Below are 27,524 nucleotides of genomic sequence, written 5' to 3'. Positions count from 1 at the left end.
CAAATCGTCTAAAAAGCTTTAACAAATGCACTACACAGGAGTGCTTTGAGTTAGAGAGATCAATATGTAAGACTATGTCCTAGACCAAGAAATGGTCGTCCCAGATTCAATTCGGTCACAGAGGAAGGGGAAGGGTCGATCTGCAGGGAGGAAACCTGAGAATGTGTTAATATCAATGATAATTTATTGATTGTGGATGATATTTTGAACTGCTTTGAAGATGATATATCTGTGTTAGACCGAGAGAAAGTTTTTGTCTGTGATAATGATAAACTTTCGTAAGTTGAAGTTGAACTACATTAAGTTTTGTTCATATCATAGGTCGATGACCTATTTGTAGCATTGGTGGTTATCACATTGATCTCTAGTAAGTGATGACGGTTGAAGAGGATTTAAAAGGTAGGGAAAGTGGGGAATTCGTGGTTGAATCAGTTCCGCAGTGCGAGGGAGACTTGGTTGATCGTCAGACCACTACCCACTTACTCCTTCAACTGCCAACATGATTTACTTACTTTCCCATCGTGGATGTATTCTACATCCCACGTGTTATAGGCCGCCAAATCAAAACCCTAGTGCATATCCCCTCATGTGACATGATTGATGTCTCATGTGAAGTCTGCTTTGCAGACGAGTATGTATTTGATCAATCACTGACTTAGATATTCCATGATTCTTATCTTGATGAGTCGAGCATAATTGTCAATGATGAATGTGACATGCTTTGTGATTCACCATTATGCTGGATAAAACATAAGGTGTCTGTTGAGACAACAATGATGCTTTGCGGACCATTAACGTTGAGTCTGATGGATTGTTGACGATTGTGCCAGCTGAGGCGGCAGTGATATTCGAATGATTTGGATTGATGAGCATGGGTCTGATAAGATTGCTGGATTGATCATGGACCAACATGTATTTTGATGTGTTAAGTGTCTAACAGGAAATCATATGAAGATAAATAATGTTCAGTAACTACAAAATATTCATCCTCGATACATGATGTCATGGGTAGTCCAAATGACAAATCTGAGATTATGATATTAAAAAATATTGGCAGAAGACCAATAAAATACGGGTTGATAGATCAATGGAATATTGGTTGACCAACCAATGGAATATTGGATGATCGATCAATGAAATATTGACCGCCGGAACAATATGAAATATTAGTTCTCATCAATTGAATAGTTGAATCAATAAAATATTGCTTCACCGAGCAATTAAAATATTAATAGCAAGACCGAATATTAAATTATTAAAAAATTAATAGATGGATCAATATAAAAATTATTGATGCTCAGACCTAATTAAAATGATGCTCGCCAAAGCATAAAATATAAAACCCTAATTTGGAAAGTGGTGGACCAAGGAGCAACTGATGAAAGACTGACCAATGGGTAGAAGATAGACCAAGCAATGGGTATGAGGACCGACCATTGGTGGTGGTGGGACCGTCTAGGCGATGTATAAATGATTGTCCAATTGGTATAAAGGAAATAGACCAAAAATAGATTGCAGTGAACTAATTGGATGATTAGTTAAAATATGTGATGGACCAGCCATGATGGCAAAAGGGACCAACCAGGACCGGCCATGCTGGCGCACGGGCTACCATGTTGACGGCTGACCATTCCTGAGAATTTTTATATTCTTAGTGGTCCTTCGAGCATTATTTTTATATTTTCAGAAGAGTTTAATCTTGACTGAAACACTCAATTTTTCTTGGGAGAGCAAGTAGGATTCTACTTAAAATACCTAATGGTTGTGGGCCCACTTGCTTTGTAAACCATATGGTCAATAGAGCAATATTCGATCGGATATGAAAAATCAAGGAAGTTTATCAAATGAGGAAGTCCTTGATTAAGAAACAACAAAAATAAAATAAAACATAATAAGTAAAAAAGGAGGGAACCCACGGCATCGCTGGCCAGCCGTTCAGTGGGCCCGGTCCCTCATATCTTTTTTTCTTCACACACCTAGACTGAGGGGATAAGGGGTATCTAACCTATGTAAATTTACTAAGTTACCCTCACTATTAAAATATAATCATAAATCTTATCCTTCTAAATTTGAAACATTATCAAATCCCTTCAATATTGAAACTTGTTGAAATCATGTCACTCACGAACTAAAATTACAACATAACCCCGTCAATTATTGATTTTGACTACATCGATCGATTTAAAAGATATTTCATCATCCTTTTTTAAAATAAATATTTCAAGCTAAACACTGTCGATTGCAACCCAATACTCTTAATTATACTTGTGATTGGTTTATCCATTCAACATTGAAAATTACAAACAATCTTGAGTTGCCGTATTTAGCCATAATCAGTTGACGTTCATGTCCATATTGACCAATGCCTATGATAATAGGTGGATATGCATGACCACATCAGTCGATTTATTGTGTATGTGTTTTTTGGTTGAAGAAATATCCAGTTTTCTGCATGTTTTTTGTTGTTGCTAGAATTGGGTTATGTGAATGTTTACATAAAACGATTATATAGTCTTTAATTGCTAAGCCCATAATCGGTTCATGTAAAAAAATTATTGGAAAGAATGCCAACTTTTCTGCATAAAATTTAACCTAGAATCGGTCTATATGTAACTTATAATCTCCGTTTCTTTACAATTAGACTATGTAGTGAGTAGTATGCACCTACTTTGGATGTTATTCGTGAATTAAAACATAAATCCAGAATCGATTTACAAGTGCATGAATATCTATCGATTCTGGGTTGGCTTTTTTCATGTCTTGATTAACATTAGTTGATATAGGCTAACGAGATTAAATATCTCTTAATCAACCGAATTAACACTGATTAATCAGGGGTAAATTAGCCATTAAAGAAAATAGTTGGCTAAGGAATTTTCTATTTTACAGCACAGTGACTTATTTTATCTTCTAATGATAGGTCTCAAATAATTTTTCTATACCTCCGGTTATAAAATTTGCAGCTACTGGAAGGTGATATCAGTAACCTGAGTTCGAAACCGGTAAGCATCATATTTGTTTGCGGATCAAAATTAATATTCGAGCCGCTAGTCTAGAGTCTCTAGATAATGATAAAAATGGTAAAACTAGGCAGCCGGACCTTTGGGTTTGTTACTCTAAAGTTACATGCCTAAATTCCTAATTGCTTGTAAAAGACGAAGAAAATTTGTAACCGGATTCTCATTTTGTCGTTGAACAAATAGTAAAAACTGCCAAATTGAATTGCAGAATTGAGATAAAAATCCATTTTAGGCTGGATAAGATAAATAATAGCTTGGAGCCACACAAATATTTTGAAATTATCTCTAATTCATACCGTGAACTTCAAAACTTTGAAAAAAAATTAAATGATTCAGCAGTAACTACTACTTTCAAAGATTTTATCAAATTTTAATAAGAATGAGTACCCTGAATTTGATCAATTCTTCTTCTTCTTCTGCATTAGTTTCTCGCACATCACTCTCTTCTTCTTCCTCTAACTTAAACTGCAACACTAAACTCAGCACCAATAGTATTATCCTGCCACTGCCTAACAGAAGAGCTACATTCCCTGGAGGGAAAGTTAGAGCTGTTGGTTCGGTCACTGAGGTCGTTGAATCAGAAGAGACTACCTCAACTGAAGAACCACCGTCAATTGATTTCGCATTTGTAAACGTAAGTAATGTTAATATCAATCTCGGTACTTAGACCATGTCCAATGCAAGCCCAAATGTGATAAATTGTGATCAAGTTTCTTTATGGTTTTTAATTCCTACAGTCAGTCTTGCTACCTGATGGAAGTCTGGATATACACACCCGTTCAGCTTGTGGAGGGCAGAAACTTAGAGATATAATGTTGGATACCAACATTGAACTCTATGGACCAAATGTAAGTCTCTCTTTTCAACCAATTGATGTTTCTTTTGATGGACCAAATGTCTATCTTGAAACCGCTTGGTGATGTTTTTTCATCAGGCGAGACCTCTTCTAAACTGTGGAGGAGGAGGAACATGTGGAACATGCATAGTTGAGGTACAATACTATTTCCTTTTTTAGCTTCCAAGGGACTTACGGTGACCGGATAATATTCCACGACGAGTGTTGGTTTTTTGCTATACTAATAATGTCTGTCTTTAGTAGTACAGGTTGTTCAAGGAAAGGAACTCTTGAGCCTCCGTACAGACAAAGAGAAGGAGATTCTCTGTAAGGTATGACTTTATACTATACCTTTTTATCAGGTTTTCTGAATTTAGCCACTTGAATTATTTTTCTGAATTTTTGTCAACAGAAGCCAAAGACATGGAGACTTGCATGTCAAACCACAGTCGGTAAACCGGACTCTAGAGGAGAGGTTTGTAAAAACAACCATTATGATAGCATAACTATAACTGAATGGAAATGCTAGAACGTATCTCTATGAGATGCACAGCGCAAATCTTCATCTTATTTGTTGGTTTAAAAGCTAAAAATGCTAGAAAGTTTATGTGGGGGGACTTGCCCCTGGATGCTGGATCCCATGCCTGTTTTTGATTCTTATGAAGCATATTTCCCATGCACCCTACCACACATGCACGCTGATATCCCGACTCCATGTATGTTGCATTGCAGGTTGTCATCCAACAGTTGCCCGAATGGAGGGCACATGAATGGTCTTACGAAAGATGATTTTATTATTATAAAATTTGAAATATAATCAATTTCCTTATCCTGTATTTAACAAATTGGCATTCATGAGTTGAAAATGTTTGGTGAGCCTTTTCTTCTTTCCACTATGCAAGGTTAGTTGAAAGGATCCACAACCTTCTGGTCATGGAGCAACAAAAATGGTTCCTTACTATGTTGCAAAAGTTATTGATCCCAATGCAACAATGGTTTTTATAGAATCTAAAGAAACAGGTCAAAAAGTATGGTTCATTAAAATGCACGGTCTCCTTTCACAGAACCATGCAAAACATGACCACTAGTATTAACTTTCAAAACAATTCAACCCTATCTGACATAAGATCCTCCGCATCATATCACCACTGTAAAAAAAAAAACTCTGGAGCAAGTATCTCAATGACCAGGTGAAGTACCTTGCTTGGTATCTTTAGTAGAATGAGCAGGTGGTGCTAACTTGGGATCTTTACGAGCATGGGTTGCTGACTGGTCATCAGCGTTCGAACGAGTTTCTGATCCTGCTTTGGCGTTTGTAGTGCAATTAGGATTCCTGAAGTTGAAAATACCAGAGAGTCCTTCGGCCATAGCTAAGTGCTCTAGTTCTGCCAGTTTCCCTGTAGTGAACCCTAGTTCTCTTTCTAAATTTTCTTCTTTTTGCTTTATTGCCTGCACAGTGAACCGTAAAACGGGTTCCCAGTTAGTGACACTAACCAACAGGAAAACACGCTCAAAAAAAAGAAAAAAAAAAAAAAGCAAATCATTTGGCAAAATTTTAAGATGTGGAAGCAAAAGTTAAGGATGCAGACAGGAAAAGAACTGAGATCACTCTTATATCAAAAGAAGCGTAAATTTTCAAATTTAAGAACACACAAAGTGAAAATGAAGGAATAGTGTCGGGTTCCAAAGAAAGACAAACAAGTATTACCTCAAGCTCGTGCTTGCGCAACTCCTCCTTCCTGGCTTCAGATCTAGCACTTCTTTGTACTTCAAAGATAATAGCAGCACCAGCAACCTTCACAAAAGAATGCACACTAATAAAAAATTTGACCATGGGCCAAAATATATGTTGCAAGCTACGTAACATCACAAAACAGAACCATAGGCAGCATAGCCTGGAACAAGCTTTAGACATATGGATGTACGGATGAACGCGGATAATATTTGATGAGGGATAAACAGATTCAGTCAGGCATAATTTATATATGTACTCAAGAAAATAGACAAACATGCAAGTCAGCCATAAACAGAAGTGGACTCTTGATTCAACCCCCAAAAGAAGACCAAATAAACTGTTGGAAGCAATAAAGAAAATTCACACAAAATAAATCTCAAACATCTTTAAGGTATTTCGCGACTCTGCCTCTTGATTGTGCTGGCAATCAAAAACTTGTCGAACACCTATGGGATAAAACAGCTGATTCTCTCTTGTTCGATTTCTCTGCACCTTGAGAAATCGAACCAACTCTTACTCTATCTTACACTTGCTCAGAATACAAATAGATGAAAAAACTCAGTAATTCATCTTCTCTAAAAACTGTCTTTTATAACTCAAAGGAAATCAATTCGGTTTAATGAGAATTAAATCAATAATAACTGCATACTTAAAATCCTCCATAACAGTAATAAAACGGCTAGAATATAAAACCGAAATTAATGAATTTAATTGAGAATATTAAGTTGACAAAAAACCGTCATGGAAATCAGAAGCTAAATCTGCAAAAAATTAACTTTTAAATCAGTAGACCTCCCAAGACCCCGCTCTAATTTTTTAAGTTTGATATAATATTACAAAACAATGTTTTTAAATATATATATCTCCCAACATAAACCAAAACATACGTTGGGCTAAGCCAGCCGTAAGAAAATTCATATATCCAATTTTGATGCGGTCCAATTGTGCAAGATTCCAAGTTCCAATCCAGAACTTCCATGAAACAACATATAATGTCAATTATTTCTATATGAAAATACCTTACCGAGAAGACAAAGATTTCTCCAAGAAGATCTGCAGCAGCTTGAACAGCTTCCTCTTTATTCAGAGGTCGGGTCGCAACACAGGCGCATGACCATAAATCCGACTTTGCGCGGTTGTCGTAAATCTATGGTTTGTCTGGTACAATAAGTCATAAATAGGCAAAAATTACATCTATTACTGAATATGAGCACATGTGACAACTTCAGTACAGATAACAAGCTGCTACTAGTTGTATTGTTGAATAAGTAATAGATATTCCTTCCCGAGAGCAACCACACCAGTTTGATTATGTAGTGCAACACCAGTCACAGCTTGTAACTACGAGGAATTAGTACATTAGATTCTTTAAAATCAGTTGTTAAGTGACTTCATGAGCATGCATCTCAGCTAGTTAAGGTCCCTTTTTTTTAATACTACTTTCGTGGTCAACCAAAAAAAGTAAGTCTACATGTGATGACATCTAAAATATTTGTGTTTCGCGGTAAAATTGCTTAGCTTTATATTATCAGAATGATTCAATTGATTGTAATTGCAGATTCATGGCTTACCAATCTAATTGTAATTGATGAATGTTGGGGGATTATATATCCTCATGTAACAGCCCTTTAGTAGTTTAATAAATTCTATGCTTCAAAAAAAATCAGAATGATTCAATTAGGAATTGAAAAGATCTCAAAGGTAACATAACAATTTATTCTTTCAATGCGGAAATTCTCAGCTCAGAATGTTCCATAAATTAGCATAAACACCATTCACTGTAACGAAATTTTGATCTCTATCTACTGCAACAAGTCATGATGGCATATTCTAGAAGTGCTTTGAAGTTTGGACACATTGTACCCCAAGAAACGTCTTTTTCTGAAAACTCCGCCTTACGGAATTCAATTCCGCGTTCTTACTAATCTCTAGCTAGCCCCATGAATATAGCAATGTGATATGACTAGCAAACCATATACTTTCAATTATCACAAAAAAAAAATCTCCATTTCAATGAAATGTAGAGAGACAAAGGGGAAAACAAACAAACCTGGGCAATACCGATGATGTGTTCACGAAATCTAGGGTGTTTACCAGCTGCTTTCTTGAGTCTGTTGGCAACAGGTTTACAAATGGTTCTTAAAACAAGTGAACCAAGCTTTTCAACAGGGAGCACCATATCTTGAACCCTGGATCAACAAAATTGTAATTTTATTAAGACAATCTCCTGAAAAATAAGTTAAATAACTTACCATTGCTATTTTCACCATCTTCATCTACAACAAAATCCTAAATTCTCCTCCAGTTGCAAGTTATTGCTCTAACGCTCTGTGACTTCAGATCAAGATTTTGGGTTATAATAATACACTATCTAAGGTTTATTCCCACAAAATTCAAGTTAGTGAGGTCACTAGTAGAAGTAGAAAACACCGAAAATGAAATTCAATTTCAGAGTCAAGAGAGGAAGTGATCAAAGAAAATAGAGAATCAAGAGAAAAAATGGGTCTGGTTAAAGAGGACTGTAACCCCCGTCTCTTGGATTGACTTTCTCCGTTCCCAATGATAAATTGGACCGCGGGTTATCTAAGGAAGACAGACCAGTGGGATCCACAACCCAGTCCCATGTTATTTACGGAGCCGAAAATGCTAGGTTTACCGAGTATTTGTCCCGAAATCCCTCTACTAAACACCCATTGATAATTCCATGCACATGAGCCATCCCATCTTCTATCGGGATTTTTTTGCGGGCATGAGCCATCCCATCTTCTATCGGGATTTTTTTGCGGGAGCGAGAGTCGGTATGTGTAGTAGTAGCACTCCTCTTTCTAGAGCCGGGGGCGAGAGTTTTTTTTCTTGAAGCAAATAGAATTTGGGGGCGGGAGTTTTTGCTTGTTTCACGCAGGATTACCATAATAAATCTAAAACTACTGCTTTCCATTTTAACTTGTTAGTCTATGTTACACGATGCAGGTCCAAATCTTATGAGGTCAAGCATTATGGTGAGGGATTTTTCTTAACTATAACTTATTTAAGGTCAAGGAAGATGGGTTTAAAGTCAACCTCACTATGGCGTTGTGTCATCCCTTAGCTATACTACACGGAAATCAAATAATACCAAATGGATATTGAGTTCGTGTAAAAAAAAAAGTGAAAGTAAAGGAAAAAATAAGTGAAAAAAAGAAATATTAACGTAAAATAGTGAAAACCAGAAACGGATACTGAGTACTCGTTGAATATTACACGAAAATGCAGTTTCCGTAAAGTGAAAAAGCAAACGGATACTCAGCCTCCGTGAAATTTCTCTATAAAGCTTGCCAAATCTAATCAACTTTGTAGAGTAGCTGACGGATATCACTACTTTAAGGCGATATGAAAGTCCATCTTAGCTGCATTTCGTTACAATTAAGATACAGCGTACCGAAATCATTGACCATAGTGCTTGGCCTGGCAGAAAATACATCCTAACATGTATAATCTGTTGGGAAAAAATATGAATATTTTACTAAGTAAGTCTTCCTGACTATATTTTATATTATGTGCCAAACAATGATTATATTCCGACCAAAGCATCATTTGGTTTAATGATCATAACCGGAAAAACAACGTAGCCAATGGTTTGTATTAGTTGTGGGGGCATATAAATTTGGCAAAGTTGGAAATTTTGTTCTTTTAAGTAAGGTCAAAATTTTAGGGAAAAATATGGTTTAGTACAAAAATCAGTTCAAAAGTACGATTTAGTTCAGCTCGAGGTAACTAGGTACATATTAGTCCAAAATATAAGAAAGTACACTAATAACCCTTTTACAATTTAGTCCAAATATTTGCAGTTTAGTCTAAGATGACTCATGATGATGTCAACAATTTTAAATAATATACAAATAGTTCAAAAACAATTTATCTTTCAAACCGCTCGTCAAAAATTTACAAAATTTATATATTCGGAAAGCTTTTTCCGACTACAAAAATAGTACCCATATGACTATATAATTTTCATTTTTTAGAATTCTAATTTAAACGGTTGTGTACAACTATGTAAACTGTTGTAAAAATTCAGAGAATCCAACATTCAGGCCCACATAACATGCAATATATCCATGAGGGGTTCCGAACAAATGTTCCAAAACATCGTTCACGCTGTCCATCTTCTGCACAATCCGATACGACAAAGAAAAAATTGGAAAGAAAATGAGGGGTTCCGAACAAATGAGATACAAATGGAAAAGATAATAAGTAAACCAACAAAGGAAAATCCGTAATGTCGAATGATAAATGTTGTAGGCATAGTTTTACTAATCAGTATGAATATTGTAAACAGAACTAATCGCAAACCTAAATAAAGTTATTTAAATAGTGCTTTATATGGTCATGACAAGAAATACAAATGAGAAATTATGCTTTAAAAGTTGATGAACAATGTATTTCGTAGGATACCGAACTCATATGAGAAGAACTCAACATACCTTCAACACATGACAAACTCACCTAAGAAAGCCTAATGTAAAAAGTCTTGTAAAGGGAACCAAGTATACAACTAGACCAAATACCTTACATCGTGTTGCCGCATCTTGGGCTGCAAGCATAGGAACATAAGTTGGGGGACTCATCTATCATCTTTGACCTTCATTACACCTGCAATTGAGATTAAGAAAAAGGCTAAGGACTCGAGATATTAACAAATAATGTGTCTGTTGAAGTCTAAAAAATCAAGTTATAAGAAGATAAGATACTTCAGACAATAATAAATTACTATTTCCTTTAAGTTTTACACTGCAAACAACAATAAAATATGTTTTCCTTAAGGTTTTACTATTGTAAACCAAAGAATCAGCCTGATTTTGATATACTCAACCTTAAAGGATGAAAATTAGCAGATAATTTTGTGCACAAATATTTTTTTGGAATATTTCTAAACAATCATTCATAGGTGTACAATTATGCGCACATTAACAATAAACAAGTGTACAATTATGTGCACATTAACGATCAACATGTGTACAATTATGTGCATATTAACCATCAAAATGTGTAGAACTATGTGCAAATTAACGATTAACAGGTGTACAACTATGTGCACTTCAACTAACATGTGTAGAACAATGTGAGCATTAACATTCAACAGGTGTACAAATATGTGTACGTCAACTAACATGTGTACAACTATGTACACCTTAACGATTAACAGGTGTACAATCATGTGCACATTAAGAATCAACATGTGTCCAACTATGTACACATTACCAAAATAGGCATACCAAAATAAGCAAGGTAAAAGATATGTTATAAAAAAGTAAAAGACATAATATAACTGGTAGTAGAGAGAAATTACCCTGCAAGCTAAGTGTCAAACAATTGCTTTGAAAATCCACAGCATTTCTCAACAGTTTCAGGTTCCTGAATGGATCAGTCCGAAAACTATCAGAGTAATCGGATCGAAGCCAATTTCATTTCTTATTATCTGCAATTTATTGCATTACTAACAATATAATTACCATCTTTGTAAGTCTTGAGAAAGACTCTTGTATGGCGCATGTGGAACTGATCTCCCTAAAAGCTTTCAAGAGACTGAAAGCATTAATGCTAGCCAAAACAGTTGAATTGCTTATTCTTCTCGGTCATCTTTAGGTAGTACATGTCCCCGGGATTAAAAAAAGATGAGCAAGCGTTTGCAACAGAACCAACTTTGAGTCATGGTTTCGACAAATTAATTCTGATAGCAAAGACAACATTAAAATCATTAAAAAGTCACCCACATATTAGTGGTGCAAAAGCACGACAACAATACCATTTAACAAACATTATAGCAAGCCCAATACATCACAAACATCACTTACCCATTCACAGTTCTACTAAATTGTGCTAAAATCAATCAATCCACTATATAAAAAATTAAAATTTTGTAATACCAAACCAATTCAACTAAAAGTATCCAAAAGCAAAAAATCCATAACAAACTCCTTGAATGTCATAAGATCACTGTAGTAAATAAGTCTGAATGCAAATACTAGCTTCATAGTTTCTTGGAAATAATAAATGCAGAAACAAAGTGCACGAATTATAACCAGTATGATAAAACTGGTGCAGTAAAAAGTACACCGCGTAAAACTGGTGTACAAATAAGTACATCACATATAGTGAAATAAAACTGGCTTACCTTGTCGCTTGAACCAGGTATTCACAGAGGACTGAGATCCAATTAATCTGTCGAAATTGCAAGCCATATTATACATTCTCATTTAGAGATATCGGGAACTTCACCGGCGTCATCAACACCAGCTTCCCCCTAAGTTAACCTCACATATCACATTAGAGATGCAAACAGAAAATAACAAATAAATCGCATCTTGTCAAGTTTGGAATACATGAAAGAAAAGAGTTATCTGGAATTCAACCTAAAACTTATCAAGCAATTGGAATACATGGTATACAGTAGACATATCCTTCACAATGAACCTGTGAAAGAATGACATTTACATTAAGGAACAATTAAGTCTTTAAACCATCCAAAAGTGAGAGAAAAAAATTATAAAGCTAATATTCGTGTTTTAAAGATACCTTTCCAAAAAATTATTCTGATAAAAGAGAAAAACAATATTTAGTTTATGAATGGTACATGCTTTATCCAAGATATGCACCATTTTTACTTATAGAACCATTGGATTCGTGTATTAAAGGTATGTCCGATTCAATTTACTAATAAAACTAATAGAGATATTAAATATTATGTGGATATTAAGAATCAACCTGTATACAATTATATACACATTAAGAATCAAAATTTGTACAATTATGTACACATTAAGCCTCCCTACCGCTAAACGAATCTATGAAAACAGAAGACTCCCACTAAGGTCCTGATATTAATCCTGCACCTTCCACCGAACTCAATTGTTGCACATATTATTATGGTTTTGCTGAAAGCAGGAAATTACAGGAAAGGAAACCCAACCAAGCCTTCTAATTCGAAAAGAGTCTTAGATACAAATGGAACCAAACACAATATAATCTCTATGTCCCTAAAAATTCGAATGGTTGTCTGTGGTACAACTGGTAAATTTAGGATTGAGACTGGACTTAACACAACGTAACAGCGATGAAGAATGTTTTGGGCATCATCCGCCTCTAAATTGTGTACTGAAAATAACAACTTTACAACTTAAAATAATCACTATGATAAGAAAACAAAGCAGCACGACACTGGATACAGATCCAAACTATTCGAATATACTGGCATGTATAAAAAAATATATACAATTATTAAAATAATCTGTTTACCCTCACCGTCGATATCTCCCCTTCCAGTTCAGGAGCACTATTTCCATGCATATACTAATCCTTAGCAAATTCTTCCATTAGTGTATGCCGACGTTCATTTAACTAACTGTACCAGATAAATCAAGTGAGAAGATATTAGAAGACCGTTAAACATGGTGAATACTTAAGATATTTAACCATATAAACAATAAACTGGTGTTCGTTCTGCAAACATATTAAAAGGAAGGTAGCCTATTGAACGTATCAAACTAGCTTTAATAGAACATAATAGGGAGAAAAAGAATTGCACCGCATAAAGCAATGTAAAATAAAGGGTCTATCAAAAACAGTCGGTTTGCAAGAAAATTAAATTAGATGAGAACTTATTAGGCATAAATGATGCAACTACAACAAATGATTAATAGCTATTTTGATAGCTCTGAAGTTACAGTACATAATGTATACCAACTATCGATGCTATATCAAAGTTTTCATCAGCACTAACGGAAACTAAACACTATATACTTGTGCAATCTAACAATTTGAACGGCACGTTTCTATATATTCTCCTAGTATATTACTGTATCCTCAACTTTTTAACACAAGAAGGATATAAAATGGGTACTCTAAAGCTATTAGTGTCATCTGTCATTTTTCAATTTGTTCCTTGTGGATTATATATAGAAATCAATTATATCTTAAAATGAAATCAATGGATATAAGAATTCTTACAATAAGTCCTTCAAATCTGTATATAAGAATATTAAGTATCAATACTTGAATAGAAGATGATCAACAATCAAAACCAATTCTTAAAAAAATTCTAAACCTTGAATAGATCTTATACAAATCTAGAATTTCCAAAAAAATTTATACATCTAATGGATCCGTGAACTTAAACAAAAAACTAACCACAAATACACATCTACCAATCAAAATATCATCTGATAACCAATCAAAAAAATACCTAAAGCATCGCAAAAGAAATCGGAGTAAGATTTCAGAAGAAAATGTTAAAATCAAACAATTGATCTCAAATTAAATGAATTTTAAACAAGATTTTGATGAAATTTTACCAGATCTGTTTGTTTTGAGATCTTCTTCCAAAGATTCCTCGCGGCTGATTGAGAGGGGAAAGATAGAGATGCGTAAAATGATTTAAACCTGATCGTAAATCGAAATTTGAGCTGAAATTTTATCAAGATCATATCAGGAGTATATAGGAGCTATTTCTAGTTTGGAAATTAAAACTGATTATGGAGAAGAAATGCCACATTTACTATTGATGGGTATTTGTGTCATCCAAAATGTTAACTTTGGACTGAATCGTTCTTAAATGGACCGACTCATATCAAATTATATAAATTTGGATCACCTAATACTAGGCCTGAAGATGCTAGACTAGAGTGTCTAAATCCCAACTAATATGGGATTAAATGTTAATTTCTACAAAATTATACTGGTCAAGTCTTTCCACTTGCGTCTTTCAGTTTTGCATTTTACAGCATTGGTTTGCAATAAGGAAGTTAAGAAACAGTGATGCTTGACACTTTCCCTTAAACATTTTCTTGCTAGGCTACTTAAAAAAAACAGATGGAGGGAGGGATGGAGGGAGGATCTTCTTTGCCAGTTAAAGAATTGGGAGGAATTCGAATTAGATCTCAAAGCTATATCTCTTGTCTCAAAGATCTTTCATCTTCTTCATCTTCACTTTCACTGAAACTTTCGTTTGAAGAACTTAGAAAAGATGTCAATGATTTTGCTTTCTTCTCTTCAGGCAAACTACAACCCCATATAGCTACTCGTAAATCTTTTTTTAGTCGGTTATTTTGTGGGAAATAGGCTCGATTATAATTTTGTGAAAGAAAATTTAATTTTTCTGTGGAAAATCAAAGGGATTTCTCCATGACTATTCATGGAGAGCAAGCATTCTTATTTAAATTTTCTCTCAAAGAAGATAGGGTGTTTTAGTATTAAGATTGCGGTAAATAAGAATTCGTTGCTCGGACTTGAAAAGATTTATAAATAAAAATATATACACAAAAATTTGTCATAGGATCAAGAGATATTGGGACTCAGGATTCCACCATTAATCATTCACAAGATTCATATATTTATTCCTAACAGTTATAGCTCAAATAATAAGGACTCTCATTCTTGCCAAGGTAGATTTTTAGAAGATTAATTGTAAATCGAAAGCATGGCATATCAAAAGTACTAAGACCAAGCATAAACCATCAAATGAAATGACAATGAATTAAGAAAAATCTTAAAACGATTAATTATAAGTGCAAGTAGTCAAAAAAATGAATTAAATATAATTATCATATGAGTGAAATATGGCTTCCTCCATCATACCAATATTGGGGTTTAGCTACTCATATTAATCATGTTCTCAAAATACATTTTTATAGCTCAAAAAGTTGATTAAAAGATGAGAAAATGCTAAAACAAAGATTCGCAAAAATTATAAGCGTTACAATTGTGCTGTATAAAACAAAACTGAAGTGTAGCAAAGAGCGATACAAACTCAGTGTTGTAAACAGCGACACAAGGAAACTGCTGCTGGTGATGTTGAAGAACGACGCTTCTGGAGCGTCAATTCTTCGTCTTCTTCCTCTCCTCGAGCAGCAGCAGGAAGTTCTTCCTCTCCTCGAGCAGCAGCAGGAAGTTCTTCCTCCTCTCGGATCCAAATCCTCCCAAACTCTTCTCACCTTTACCAAACTGTTTTGCCTTGTATTTATAGTGAATTGGAGCCAAAAATACGACCATTGATTGCATATATTCTCCATTTAATCCAAATATTCTCGGCTGCCAATAATAACGAAAATTTCCATTTTTAATCCCATGCACGCGTTAACTTTGATCCTTCACGCTCCCAAATGTCTTCTCAACGCCTCAACACTCTTCCAACGCTAGTAGGACTCTTCCATGCACACAAGAACTCCATTTTTGCTCGTGTTACAATGCACATGCTCTGTTTTGGGATCAAGGATCATCACGCGTTTTCCAGCCACTTCTGATCGAACCCACTGCCCATAATGTATTCCTCATGCCATATCACATCTTCCTACCAAGTTTGAGCGATTGAATCTCCCTAAAACACCTTCATTTTGTTGATTGAAACTCTAACAGTTGAGAACTTCATTTCCCGCCAAAAAAAAGTTTTTGAATTTAAAGAGATGAAGTGCCCCTAATCGTCTGTGGAGTGTAAATAGCAAATGCCCAAATGAGGTGTCCCTTAGTAATTGGGTTTCCCCTTAACCAAAATGAGAGTCCGAATAACAAATGTCCTCCGGGGATGCCCCGCATAATTTTTCGAGCAGATCTTTCCTAAAATGTTTATTTCCTAAAAATACATAAAAACACAATATTAGTACAAAAATAGAGTTCCAACAATACGGACATTGAGGACAAATTAGACACAAAAATGTGTCTATCAAATACCCCCAAACTTATTATTTGCTAGTCCTCGAGCAAGTCTAATCTAGAAAGTAAAATGACTACACTTAGCACGTGCAGCAAGCCATTAAACCACTAGGTGGCCCTAGTGGCGGAGTGTTGTCTCCGGAGGGTTTACCAGAGGTGTACCCACAAAACCTTTACTCCAGACCCTAGCTATCTACAACGAACCTTGGAAGGCACTAAAGAATCTCCTTGGTTGGCTTACAATCACTGACTACAGGAGGAAGTACCCTGATGCGAAATTTCAATTGTTGTACACGAGTCTACACTCAAGCATACTAAAATTCATATAAAGTGATAGCGCTCTACTCAGATAGTTGCACTATAGACATCATATTCGGAGTCAAACTAATCATATGGATAGAAAAAGGAGATGGAAATAGAAAAATGTAGATGGTTTTGATGTCAACCAAATGATAGACGTTTCACATATCTGTCTGAAGACCACTGCCAGAATGAACCTATCCTAATGGACTGAGATATCGGTCTGACTAATATCAACACAACTGGCATATACAAGGGAATGAGTGGTCAATAACTTAAATCTAGATCAACAAACTGGCAAATACAAAGGAACCATCAATTGACTAAACAGAACAATAACCATCTTTTTTTCTTTTTTTTTTTTTAACATAACGGCATGAAGAGATCTTTTTGATCCAAGCGCATGCTTCTTGTCAGCAGATTACACGACAGTTCCCATGGGTCCTGCATTCCACGCTTGCTTAGGCGACAGAAACAGGAAGAACACACGCATATTGTTATCCAAGTGTTAATACTTATTCTGATTCGTCTAACTGGTCCGATCTTTTTTTTTTAGTAACTCAGTCACTCTAATTCACCCCAGCAGTGGTAACAACTTGAATCGTGTGCCCCACCTAATCACTTAGAGAAACATAGTTTAAAATGAAAAAATAAACAAGAAATGAAAAGGACTCAACGAGAAATGGTGCAACAATCATGTTATTTCTAACACCTGAGCTCTGTGCTTTTATGAATAGACTCTTTCGATGTTTTCATCTAATCAGATTGGTTCCTCAACTCCTATAACCAAGATGTTCCCATCCACTTAGATTGGTTAGTGCAAACCTTAATAGGCATAAATTTCTAGGCTCTGGAGTTTAATAATTGCAACTAAAAAGTTTCTCCCATACCAAAATGATTAATGATTTTTCGTGGGTTGTAGTAATGAGGTTCAAACTCTCGGACTTGTGAAGGATAATTTTTTAGACTTAATAGAAAATAAATATATACAAAAAATATTAACAATATGGGACAGAGTACTGGGACTAAAGATTCGGCCGTTTTTTTCATTTTCAAATGGTTCAGAAATTAATTCTAGCAATTATAGTTCAAAAACAAAACAAATATTAACTCTAGTTTATTGCCAAGATAGATTTTATAAAATATTACTTGTATTTATTAAGCATGGCATATCAAAAATCCCTAGGACTAAGCATACTCCATCAAATCAAATCACAAGTAATTAATTTAAAATCTTAATTTAATTAAAATTAGTGCAAAAAGTAAATAAAAGAATTAATTAAATTACCACATGGATGAAATTTGACCTCCTCCGTCGTCCCAGTGTTGGGGTTTAACTCATCATGTAGAAAACACACTCAAAATATGTATTCATGGCTCAAAAAGTGTATACAAGAAGAGAAAACAATGAAACAGGAAATCTGCAACAGCAAAAATGCGTTACAGACTGACTGTTTCAACTCTCAACTGTTATGATGAAGATAAGCGTTACAAATCTGAAAATAAATGTTGCAGAACAGGATGAAGAAACTGTTACAATGAAGATAAATGTTGCAAACCAGTTGAAGAAACTGTTACGAAGGATGAATAAACCGTCGCCGTTTCCCTGTTCTTCACGAGCAGCAGTGGCAGCAGCAACAGAGTTTTAGAAAAACTCTTAATTCACCCTAGCAGTGGTAAATACTTGAATCGTATGCCCCACCTAATCACTTAGAGAAACATAGTTTAAAATGAAAAAATAAAAAATAAATGAAAAGGACTCAACGAGATATGGTGCAACTATCATGTTATTTCTAACACCCGAGCTCTGTGCTTTTATGAATAGATTCTTTCGATGTTTCCATCTAATCAGATTGGTTCCTCAACTCCTATAACCAAGATGTTCCCATCCACTTAGATTGGTTAGTGCAAACCTTAATAGGCATAAATTTCTAGGATCTGGAGTTTAATAATTGCAACTAAAAAGTTTCTCCCATACCCCCAAACTTAAATCTAACATTGTTCTCAATGTTCTAAAGATGAAACTAAAAGCATGAACAAGGAGAAATTGTTACCATTTGAAGCGAAAGATTTAAGGAAAGATATTACCGTGTTGCATGAGCATGGGATACCTCCCAAGAAGTGTTAATTTTAAAGTCTTCAGCCAGACTTAGGAAAGGATTAGTCAACTCGAACCATAAAGTAACAGTCGAAATAACTGTGGGTCTTCAAAACTAAATAGAGCTGACCAAAAGAAACTGCAATGAACCAAGAAAGTGAACAAGACTAGCATGCCCTTACTTAGTTTCCTGATTAAGAAATTTATATCTAATTGTGGTTCAGGTTCAGGTTCTATGAAAGGGTCTAAATAGAAAATTTTCATTGGCTGCGTTTCTTCAAAGGTGGGATCCGAATCATTAGGTCTTAGAGTCTGGAAAAACTCAAATATGATCTTAGAAGCGCACAATAATAACCTAAATAATTGAGGATTCTCTAAGTCAATAAGATTTGACTTACATAATTGACCACAATGAGAGTAGTGGTCACTCTTAAGCAAATGTGTCGATTCTAATTTCCTAATGCATTTAGGTTTAGTCTCACAACTTAATATTCGACACATTTGAAATATAAACATTCCCACAGTTGGAAGAAAACTATTTGGTGGGAAAACAAAGTCAATCTGGGGATCATAGCCTGGGCAAACCACATCAACCATAGGATGGGTTTCTAGCGATTGAACTTCTTCCTGGACATCATTAGGCTCGGGAAAACGAGTATGAAGGTAATCTTGTAAAATGGTCGAGGCAGAGATATCAAGTCCAAAATGAGGGATCTCTGTAAGAGCTAAAGGTATGGCACAAGGAGAATGATAATCACCCCCAAACTTAGATTTTTTGGTATCTCTAGATAAACTAGCTACAATTTCCTTAATTTCTAGATCATTGGAATCCTGAAAATAGTCAATTGTTTCTTCGAGGTTATACTCAAGTGACGCATCCTCACTCATATTTAATAGCTCTACGAGTTCATATTCTTCTTCTAAGACTATTGTTTCTAAATCGCTAGACTCTAATACATTATTCTCAGAATAAACTCGTTCCTCTAAATCATTATCGGCTTTGTAAACAGGAAATACTACATCGTCTAAAGCGAGGGTATCTCTAGTCAAATCCTCTTCCTTTTGAATAGGTTAATAATTAATTAAAATTATTTGGATTTGAAATAGAAATAATATTATCATTGTAAAGCTCAATTGGATTAATAGATTCCTGATCACTATGCCTACATATTTCAGATTCTTCATTACTACTATCCTCATCATCATAATAGTACAAAGATGATTGAACCTTATCCAAATAAATAGTGTCTTTTATTCTAGCCTCGTCCTCTAAATTAGGAAAATATTCACTATTGATATCAAGGGTAGAATTAGAAACCCTATTTTGGAAATTTAGATTCTTTCGAGCAGCATTAGCCAACTGTTCATTTTCTGCCTCTAGACGTGCCTGAATTTCACTGAGCATAACACTTATACGTTCACCACTCTCGTTTATCATCTCAGAATATTGTGTACACTCTTCTTTTGAACTATTCATTGCAACTACACGTTTATACGTCCTTTCAATCCGTTGTTGGGTCTCTTCTAGAGATGGAACAGGTTCAGAAATATCATAATCAGGACTAGTTTCCAAAAACGAGTAACCAGTACTACAGTGTTCCTGATTTTCTTGCTCGTAAGACCAATTCGCGTGTCGATAGTAATTGGGCTCACCATGGTATGAACCATAACCTTGAAAAGTTTGGCGTTCCCAACCACTATTCCCACCATGGTAATAAAACTGATGATGTCCATATTCAAAGTCAGGTCGATATTCATTGTATTGGCTTCTATCATACCAGCTCGACATTCTTAATTGCGAGGGAATTCTACGCAATCACAAACAAGGCCGACTCGACTCCACCAAAGCAAACCTAAAGATTTATAGCAAACAAAAAGCATGATGGCTCCACTTAGATTGTTTCTAGACCATCTTCTATCTCTCGAAGGGGAATTCGTTACAGTTTAAGAAAACCCCTATGGAATCAATCCGAGTTAAAGTAAGTTGAATCAACGCGAGGGAAGCTCGGTGGAGCTTTGATACCCAAGGCCTCACCGATATACAAGGCGGCGCAGTCACGCATTCAACTCACAGAAACCATCAAGAACTTCGAAGTATGCTTAAAAGATGACCAATATCCTTCGAAATTTTTTCCTAATAAGCGGGTTACCCTATTGGTCTCATTCTAATCAAGTTTCAAGGCTTAGGTTCGCGTTCGGTTTCGTTTTCCTAAGGCGGGCAAGAAGGGAGCGGTTACGAAATCCGAACCCTTATCTTGTCTAGGCCAGGCCTTTCCCTTTACTAGGAAAATAAAGACAGTCCAAATTCGTCTCAATCAATGAATCACCTTAAGGAATACAGTAACTCGCTTACAGGAGATTCGCGAGTGTTTCGATGGACTTACCTCCCGTACCAGACGGGGGATGAACCATTGAAGTCGACTCGGTCCACGACTCCTATGTCATGTACGAACCAGAGGGGCCGAGACGATATAATAATCGTCGTCCTTCCCTGCACACAATTTATATAAATTTTTTTTTAATAATACCCTTCCGTATGGTTAAAAAAAGAATAAAGTCCAATTGTATAAAGTCCAAAGTCCAAAATAAATAAATAAAAAATTACAGTTTTCCTCACACACTCTAAAAAAAAATTAAAAATTAGATCCTAAAATTGTCCTTTTTTCTTCTCTTTTCGCTTTAAGCTTTAAGCTTTTTCCTCTCCAAGTCCTTAGTGATCCACTTCGAACCTGTAAATCAAAGAAAAAAAAAGACAAAGTAAAAAGGAACACATAATAAAAAAAAAATATAAACCTAAAAAAAAAAAATCTATATACAAGTCCGCGTCGGCGACGCCATTTTGTTGTAGTATTAAGATTGCGGTAAATAAGAATTCGTTGCTCGGACTTGAAAAGATTTATAAATAAAAATATATACACAAAAATTTGTCACAGGATCAAGAGATATTGGGACTCAGGATTCCACCATTAATCATTCACATGATTCATATATTTATTCCTAACAGTTATAGCTCAAATAATAAGGACACTCATTCTTGCCAAGGTAGATTTTTAGAAGATTAATTATAAATCGAAAGCATGGCATATCAAAAGTACTAAGACCAAGCATAAACCATCAAATGAAATGACAATGAATTAAGAAAAATCTTAAAAGATTAATTATAAGTGCAAGTAGTCAAAAAAGGAATTAAATATAATTATCATATGCGTGAAATATGGCTTCCTCCATCATCCCAGTATTGGGGTTTAGCTACTCATATTAATCATGTTCTCAAAATACATTTTTATAGCTCAAAAAGTTGATTAAAAGATGAGAAAATGCTAAAACAAAGATTCGCAACAGTTATAAGCGTTACAATTGCGCTGTATAAAACAAAACTGAAGTGTAGCAAAGAGCGATACAAACTCAGCGTTGTAAACAGCGACACAAGGAAACTTCTATTGGGGATGTTGAAGAACGACGCTTCTGGAGCGTCAGTTCTTCGTCTTCTTCCTCTCCTCGAGCAGCAGCAGGAAGTTTTTCCTCCTCTCGGATCCAAATCCTCCCAAACTCTTCTCACCTTTCCCAAACTGTTTTGCCTTGTATTTATAGTGAATTGGAGCCAAAAATCCGACCATTGATTGCATATATTCTCCATTTAATCCAAATATTCTCGGCTGCCAATAATAACGAAAATTTCCATTTTTAATCCCATGCACGCGTTAACTTTGATCCTTCACGCTCCCAAATGTATTCTCCACGCCTCAACACTCTTCCAACGCTAGTAGGACTCTTCCATGCACACAAGAACTCCATTTTTGCTCGTGTTACAGTGCACGTGCTCTGTTTTGGGCTCAAGGATCATCACGTGTTTTCCAGCCACTTCTGATCGAACCCACTGCCCATAATGTGTTCCTCATGCCATATCACATCTTCCTATCAAGTTTGAGCGATTGAATCTCCCTAAAACACCTTCATTTTGTTGATTGAAATTCTAACAGTTGAGAACTTCATTTCCCGCCAAAAAAAAGTTTTTGAATTTAAAGAGATGAAGTGCCCATAATCGTCTGTGGAGTGTAAATAGCAAATGCCCAACTGAGGTGCCCCTTAGTAATTGGGTTGCCCCTTAACCAAAATGAGTGTCCGAATAACAAATGTCCTCCGGGGATGCCCCGCATAATTTTTCGAGCATATCTTTCCTAAAAATACATAAAAACACAATATTAGTACAAAAATAGAGTTCCAACAATACGGACATTGAGGACAAATTAGACACAAAAATGTGTCTATCATAGGGAAGTGTTGGAAATATGATCAGTGCATATTTCTAAGAAGTTATTTTTTGTTCGACTATGGTCTCCTTTTCTAGAACAACAGATTGATTCCATAAGTTCAGTCCCTATTTGGATGAATCTCAGAGGTGTTCCTCTACATCTCTGGAATGATATTAGTTTTTCTAAAACTTCTAGTCTTGTAGGAAAACCTATCATGACTGATGTTCCAACTGCGATGAAGACAAGAATAGCTTTTGCAAGGGTTTTTGTTGAAATTGATGCCAATTTTTCTTTCCCTTCTAAGCTTCCGTTTCAAATCGATGACAAGAAGTACGAGCTGAGGGAGAAATATCCTTGGAAACCCTCTGCTTGTTCTCACTGCAAAAGCTCTGGACATACAAGTGGAAAATGTATCTCAAATCCAGCCCCAAAGTATATCAAAAAGTGGTTTCCTAAGACAAACCATGTCTCTAATTCTGCAGGTGAGTTAAGTCTCATTGATAACTCGCAGAGTATAGAAAAATCAGATTCCATTAGGGATGCTCTTGAGAAAGATGATCCTCCTGTTCTTGAGAATGAGATCACTACAGGTGAGGTTGTGCGAAATGATTGTGAAGTTCAGGTGATTGATATTCAACCAGTTGAAGAGGAATGGGTAGCTTATTCTTGAAAAAAGAAACATACACGGAGAATAGAAGATGCTCCATTTATTGAGGATATTGAACATTCAAATTCTTTCAGCATCTTATAACCTAGTTCTGAGCCAGCTGGATTTGAGTCTACTGAGGAAAAATTGAAGAATAATCTAGTTGACGTTATTCAAGGACTCTGCCTCTTCAGGTGAGATTTTGGAATTAGGGCTTGAAAATCTCTTTGGAACAGGTGAAGATACAATAGATGATACTGAAGTTCAAGGATGTGATACTGTCAAGGTTTTGAAATCTACAAGAGAAGTGTGCAGGAGAAATCCCTTGCATATATTCCTATCAATACATGAATGACAAATGCCCAACCGGTAGAAAAAAATTCTGCATTGAGAAGAGATCCTAGCGGAAAAGCTGGAAGGATGAGCCTATTAATGACAAGCTTGGTAGGGGTCACAGAAAGTCAGCAAAGAAGAAATGACGAGCGCATAGCTTGATGTTTGGATTGTTGCTTCCGTTTTTTCCTTTTACAACAGCATCTTGCTTTGGTCAGTTTTTGAACTTGGACTTTGCTTCTTGAAGCTTTGTTTGTATTTTTTTTTTCCTTTTGTAGATCTTTCTATTGTTTCTTAATATATTAACATTTCTCCTAAAAAAAGTCTCACTAATATTCCACGATATGATACGCTTGTACATTATTTTTACTCCTTCATTGGTCGACGTCGTTGTAGTAACAAATGCTCATCTCATTTGTACCCTTTCTGTAGCTTAAATATGGATCAATTTTTCCTTTTTTTGCCGATGTTGGACAAAAAATTATTTGACCTCATAACATATAAGACCTAGCTCCGTCCTTGTTGGGGAGGTTAGGGAATTTCGTGCATACAAACTCAAAATTGCTTTGTCCTATATGAAATTCCGTATCTCCCCAGTAAGTTGGCTCCTCAATCAACATCCATGCAATAAAAAAAATTGAATGTATTGTCCTGAGGGAAGCAATTGTCTGCAATTTTACTTTAAGTGAAACTTTTATCATTTATATATATGGTAAGAGATTGCAAGAGTAACATTGCATTTGTTTTCTACTGATTCAACTGACTCGTTTTTCTGACTGAAATCACCTGATTCATCTGGATCTGACTCAATATGTTTATTTTTTGAGTCAGAAATGACTCATCTGACTAAAAAATATGAGTCAGTGATTTGTTCCCATGAGTCAGGAGTATTTATTACCTGACTCCAACAAGTCCGATTCAAGAGTTAGATCTGATCCAGATCACGAATCAAATCTGACTCAAAAAAAATGGTTTATCTGAGTCTGATCCAGACTGTTATGGAATATTTTACATGCTATAAAACTGTTATGGAATATTCTACAGTCTTCCCTACTAATTTAGGATGAACGATAGAAAGAGCGTGAATCACTATTTATATGTTTTGAGAACAATTTCTATTTTCTTAAAGAAATTAGAAATTCGGCCTATAAATAAGTCGAGAGTTTGGCAATTTTATCTTTTCTGACTTTAAAAATATCGATTTATGGCAAAATTAAATTTTTTGGTATTTTATGCAAGAAACAGACATTCTACGATTATTTTTAAGTAAAAATATTCTCTCTGATGCAATTTATACATGAAATTAATCTATTATTTTGAAACCGAAGTAATAGACGGTTTCTAAGAACGTAAATACCCCACTTTGACTTGCACTTCAGAAAAAGAAAAGAAAACAAAACAAACATACGCAATATGATAAGATTAAAAATTATCTGCCCTTTTCTCCTTTTCATATTTGTTGGAGTCATCAATGTATTTGCCAAACAAAACTTGATCCGGCTTCGACCAAGTGCTCCATCCGCACTACGAATAGTAGATGGAAGAAGTTGACTTGCTTAAAAAAATAAATAAATTTTCAAGTCGCTGCCACTTCGAGAAGTACTTAGCAGTATAGTTAATTTCCATCGACTTTCCAAAGGAAACGCTCAGAGAATCACAACTAGTCAATCCTTAACCATACTTATTACAAGATAACTATCTTCTAATCAATATCTATTTTCAAACAGCAGTAATACTCAGGCATAACCATCGGAAGCATTTAAACATAAAACGAGATAGAATCGGAAGATAAATGATATCTTGTGTAGGGCTGTCAATGGATGCTAACGTAACGGAAATAGGTTCTGCCGTTTTAAAATCCAACAAGTACACATAACAGTTTTAAAATCCAACAAAACAGGTTCTAAATTCATGCCACACCAAAAAAAGACATACAGATACAGATGTTCATGCCACACAAGAAAACAAGTTCATAATCTTCATGTTTTTTTTGCAAAAAAAAAGACATCTCCATCTCCATTTGAGTCAACAACTGCAAATGCATTCCTCCTCCATCTCCAGATTCTCCTCTGCCAAGTCCCAAGTGCCAACTGCATCTGCAAATGCATTTACCTTACTCCTTAGTTCTGAACTTCTGTATTTTGAAAGAAAAATCAAAAGTGTTAGACATTTTAAGCTGGCAATGTCATTGTCAGTGCAACAAGCCAATAAATTGCAAAAAAAAAATAATATTAAGATGTACCTGTAACACAACTATCACTGTCACTAGAGTGAGATCTGGCAGCCAATCACCCAAACAAAGCAAAGCTTCAACAAGATCTGGAGCTAATGAACTCCTGTGAGATGTGAGAACTCTGCCACCAATACTAAACATAGATTCTGATGCTACACTTGTCACTGGAACTGCCAATACATCTCTTGCAATCCTTGAGAGAATTGGGTACTTAGGAGCATGATTCTTCCACCAACTTAAGATATCAAACCTCATTTCTTCAGTGGCTGTGCCTTTAGGAAGAACTGGTTCTGCTAAGTATGTCTCCAATTCTGACTTCTCAACCTCAAACATACTGTTTTCCATAATGAAATCATCATAACCAAATTCATATGATGTTGTTGTACCTGCAGAGCTCTCAATTGCAGTTGAATGCATTCCAGTATCAAAGTAATCTGGAGCTGTAGTGTTAGTTTCATAAGCACAGAAAAGAGCATTGAGTTCAAGCTCAAATTTGTTATAGTGACTGTTCCACACCATATATTCTCTTCATAACAAACTCCACCCATTTAGCTTTGTACCTAGGATCCAAAACAACTCCAATTCCCATCAAAGTGTTACTTTCTTTCCAGTAGCTATCAAATTTCATCCTCATATTCTTGGCCATGTCTCTGATATACTCATGCTCACTTGATTCCCAGAGCTTAATGCATCTATTAACTTCTTGAACCCCATTATAATACAAATTTGTTGTGGGATACTTAATCCCAGCAAATTTGGTTGAAAGGACATCAAACATTCACAATTTGCTCCTCTTTCGCTTTGGGACATGATTAATTTCACAAATCTGAAATTGTGAACCCTAAATTGAAAATCTCAGACCCGAAGATTGAAATTAAACTCAAAGGAAATTGAAGAAGAGAACCCTAGTTTCTAATCAGTAATCACACAGAGAAGATGATGATTTCTAAGGCAGAGAAGACGATGCTTGATTCAACATCCCTAGTTTCTCTCTTTTTCTCTCTGACTTCTCTGTTGTGTCGATAAAACTGAAGTGAAGATGAAGAATGAGATAAACCAAACATAATGTATAAGAATTTACACGTGCAGTACGCATGTTTCCGGATAACGGAACTAAACCTAACGGAAATACACGGTTCCACTACCGTTACGTTAAGAAGGGATTATCCGTTAGCTTATCGGTATCGGATATCCGTTTACCGCTATGTCGGATGGTAGCAGTAACGGCTAACGGATTATCGGTATCGGATGTCGGCTAATCGGTATCCATTGACAGGCCTAATCTTGTCTCATGAGAGCACAGACTAATTAACAACATAAGTTGGTCTCTTTTTTCTTTCCCGGAATAATAAAAAATTTACTACTGATGCAAAGGGTTTAAGGAAAACAGT

General features: G+C 35.4%; 1 protein-coding gene and 1 pseudogene across 1 annotated transcript; one reads left to right on the top strand and one right to left on the bottom strand.

Moving 5' to 3' along the window:
- Positions 1-3,296: 3,296 nt before the first annotated feature.
- On the top strand, positions 3,297-4,751 carry LOC113348214 (photosynthetic NDH subunit of subcomplex B 3, chloroplastic-like). The gene is made up of 6 exons (XM_026591921.1): positions 3,297-3,654; positions 3,758-3,868; positions 3,955-4,011; positions 4,125-4,187; positions 4,268-4,330; positions 4,588-4,751. Exons 1-6 carry the CDS (start codon positions 3,400-3,402, stop codon positions 4,642-4,644), a joined length of 606 nt encoding a protein of 201 aa, XP_026447706.1. The 5' UTR covers positions 3,297-3,399; the 3' UTR covers positions 4,645-4,751.
- Positions 4,752-4,830: 79 nt separating this feature from the next.
- On the bottom strand, positions 4,831-8,133 carry LOC113348213 (annotated as a pseudogene).
- Positions 8,134-27,524: the final 19,391 nt, after the last annotated feature.

Source organism: Papaver somniferum, chromosome 2 (assembly GCF_003573695.1).
Source record: "Papaver somniferum cultivar HN1 chromosome 2, ASM357369v1, whole genome shotgun sequence".
In the NCBI taxonomy this organism is placed as follows: Eukaryota; Viridiplantae; Streptophyta; class Magnoliopsida; order Ranunculales; family Papaveraceae; genus Papaver; species Papaver somniferum.
Note: the sequence above shows the minus strand (reverse complement) of the source record. Positions and strands in the feature narration are given on the sequence as shown.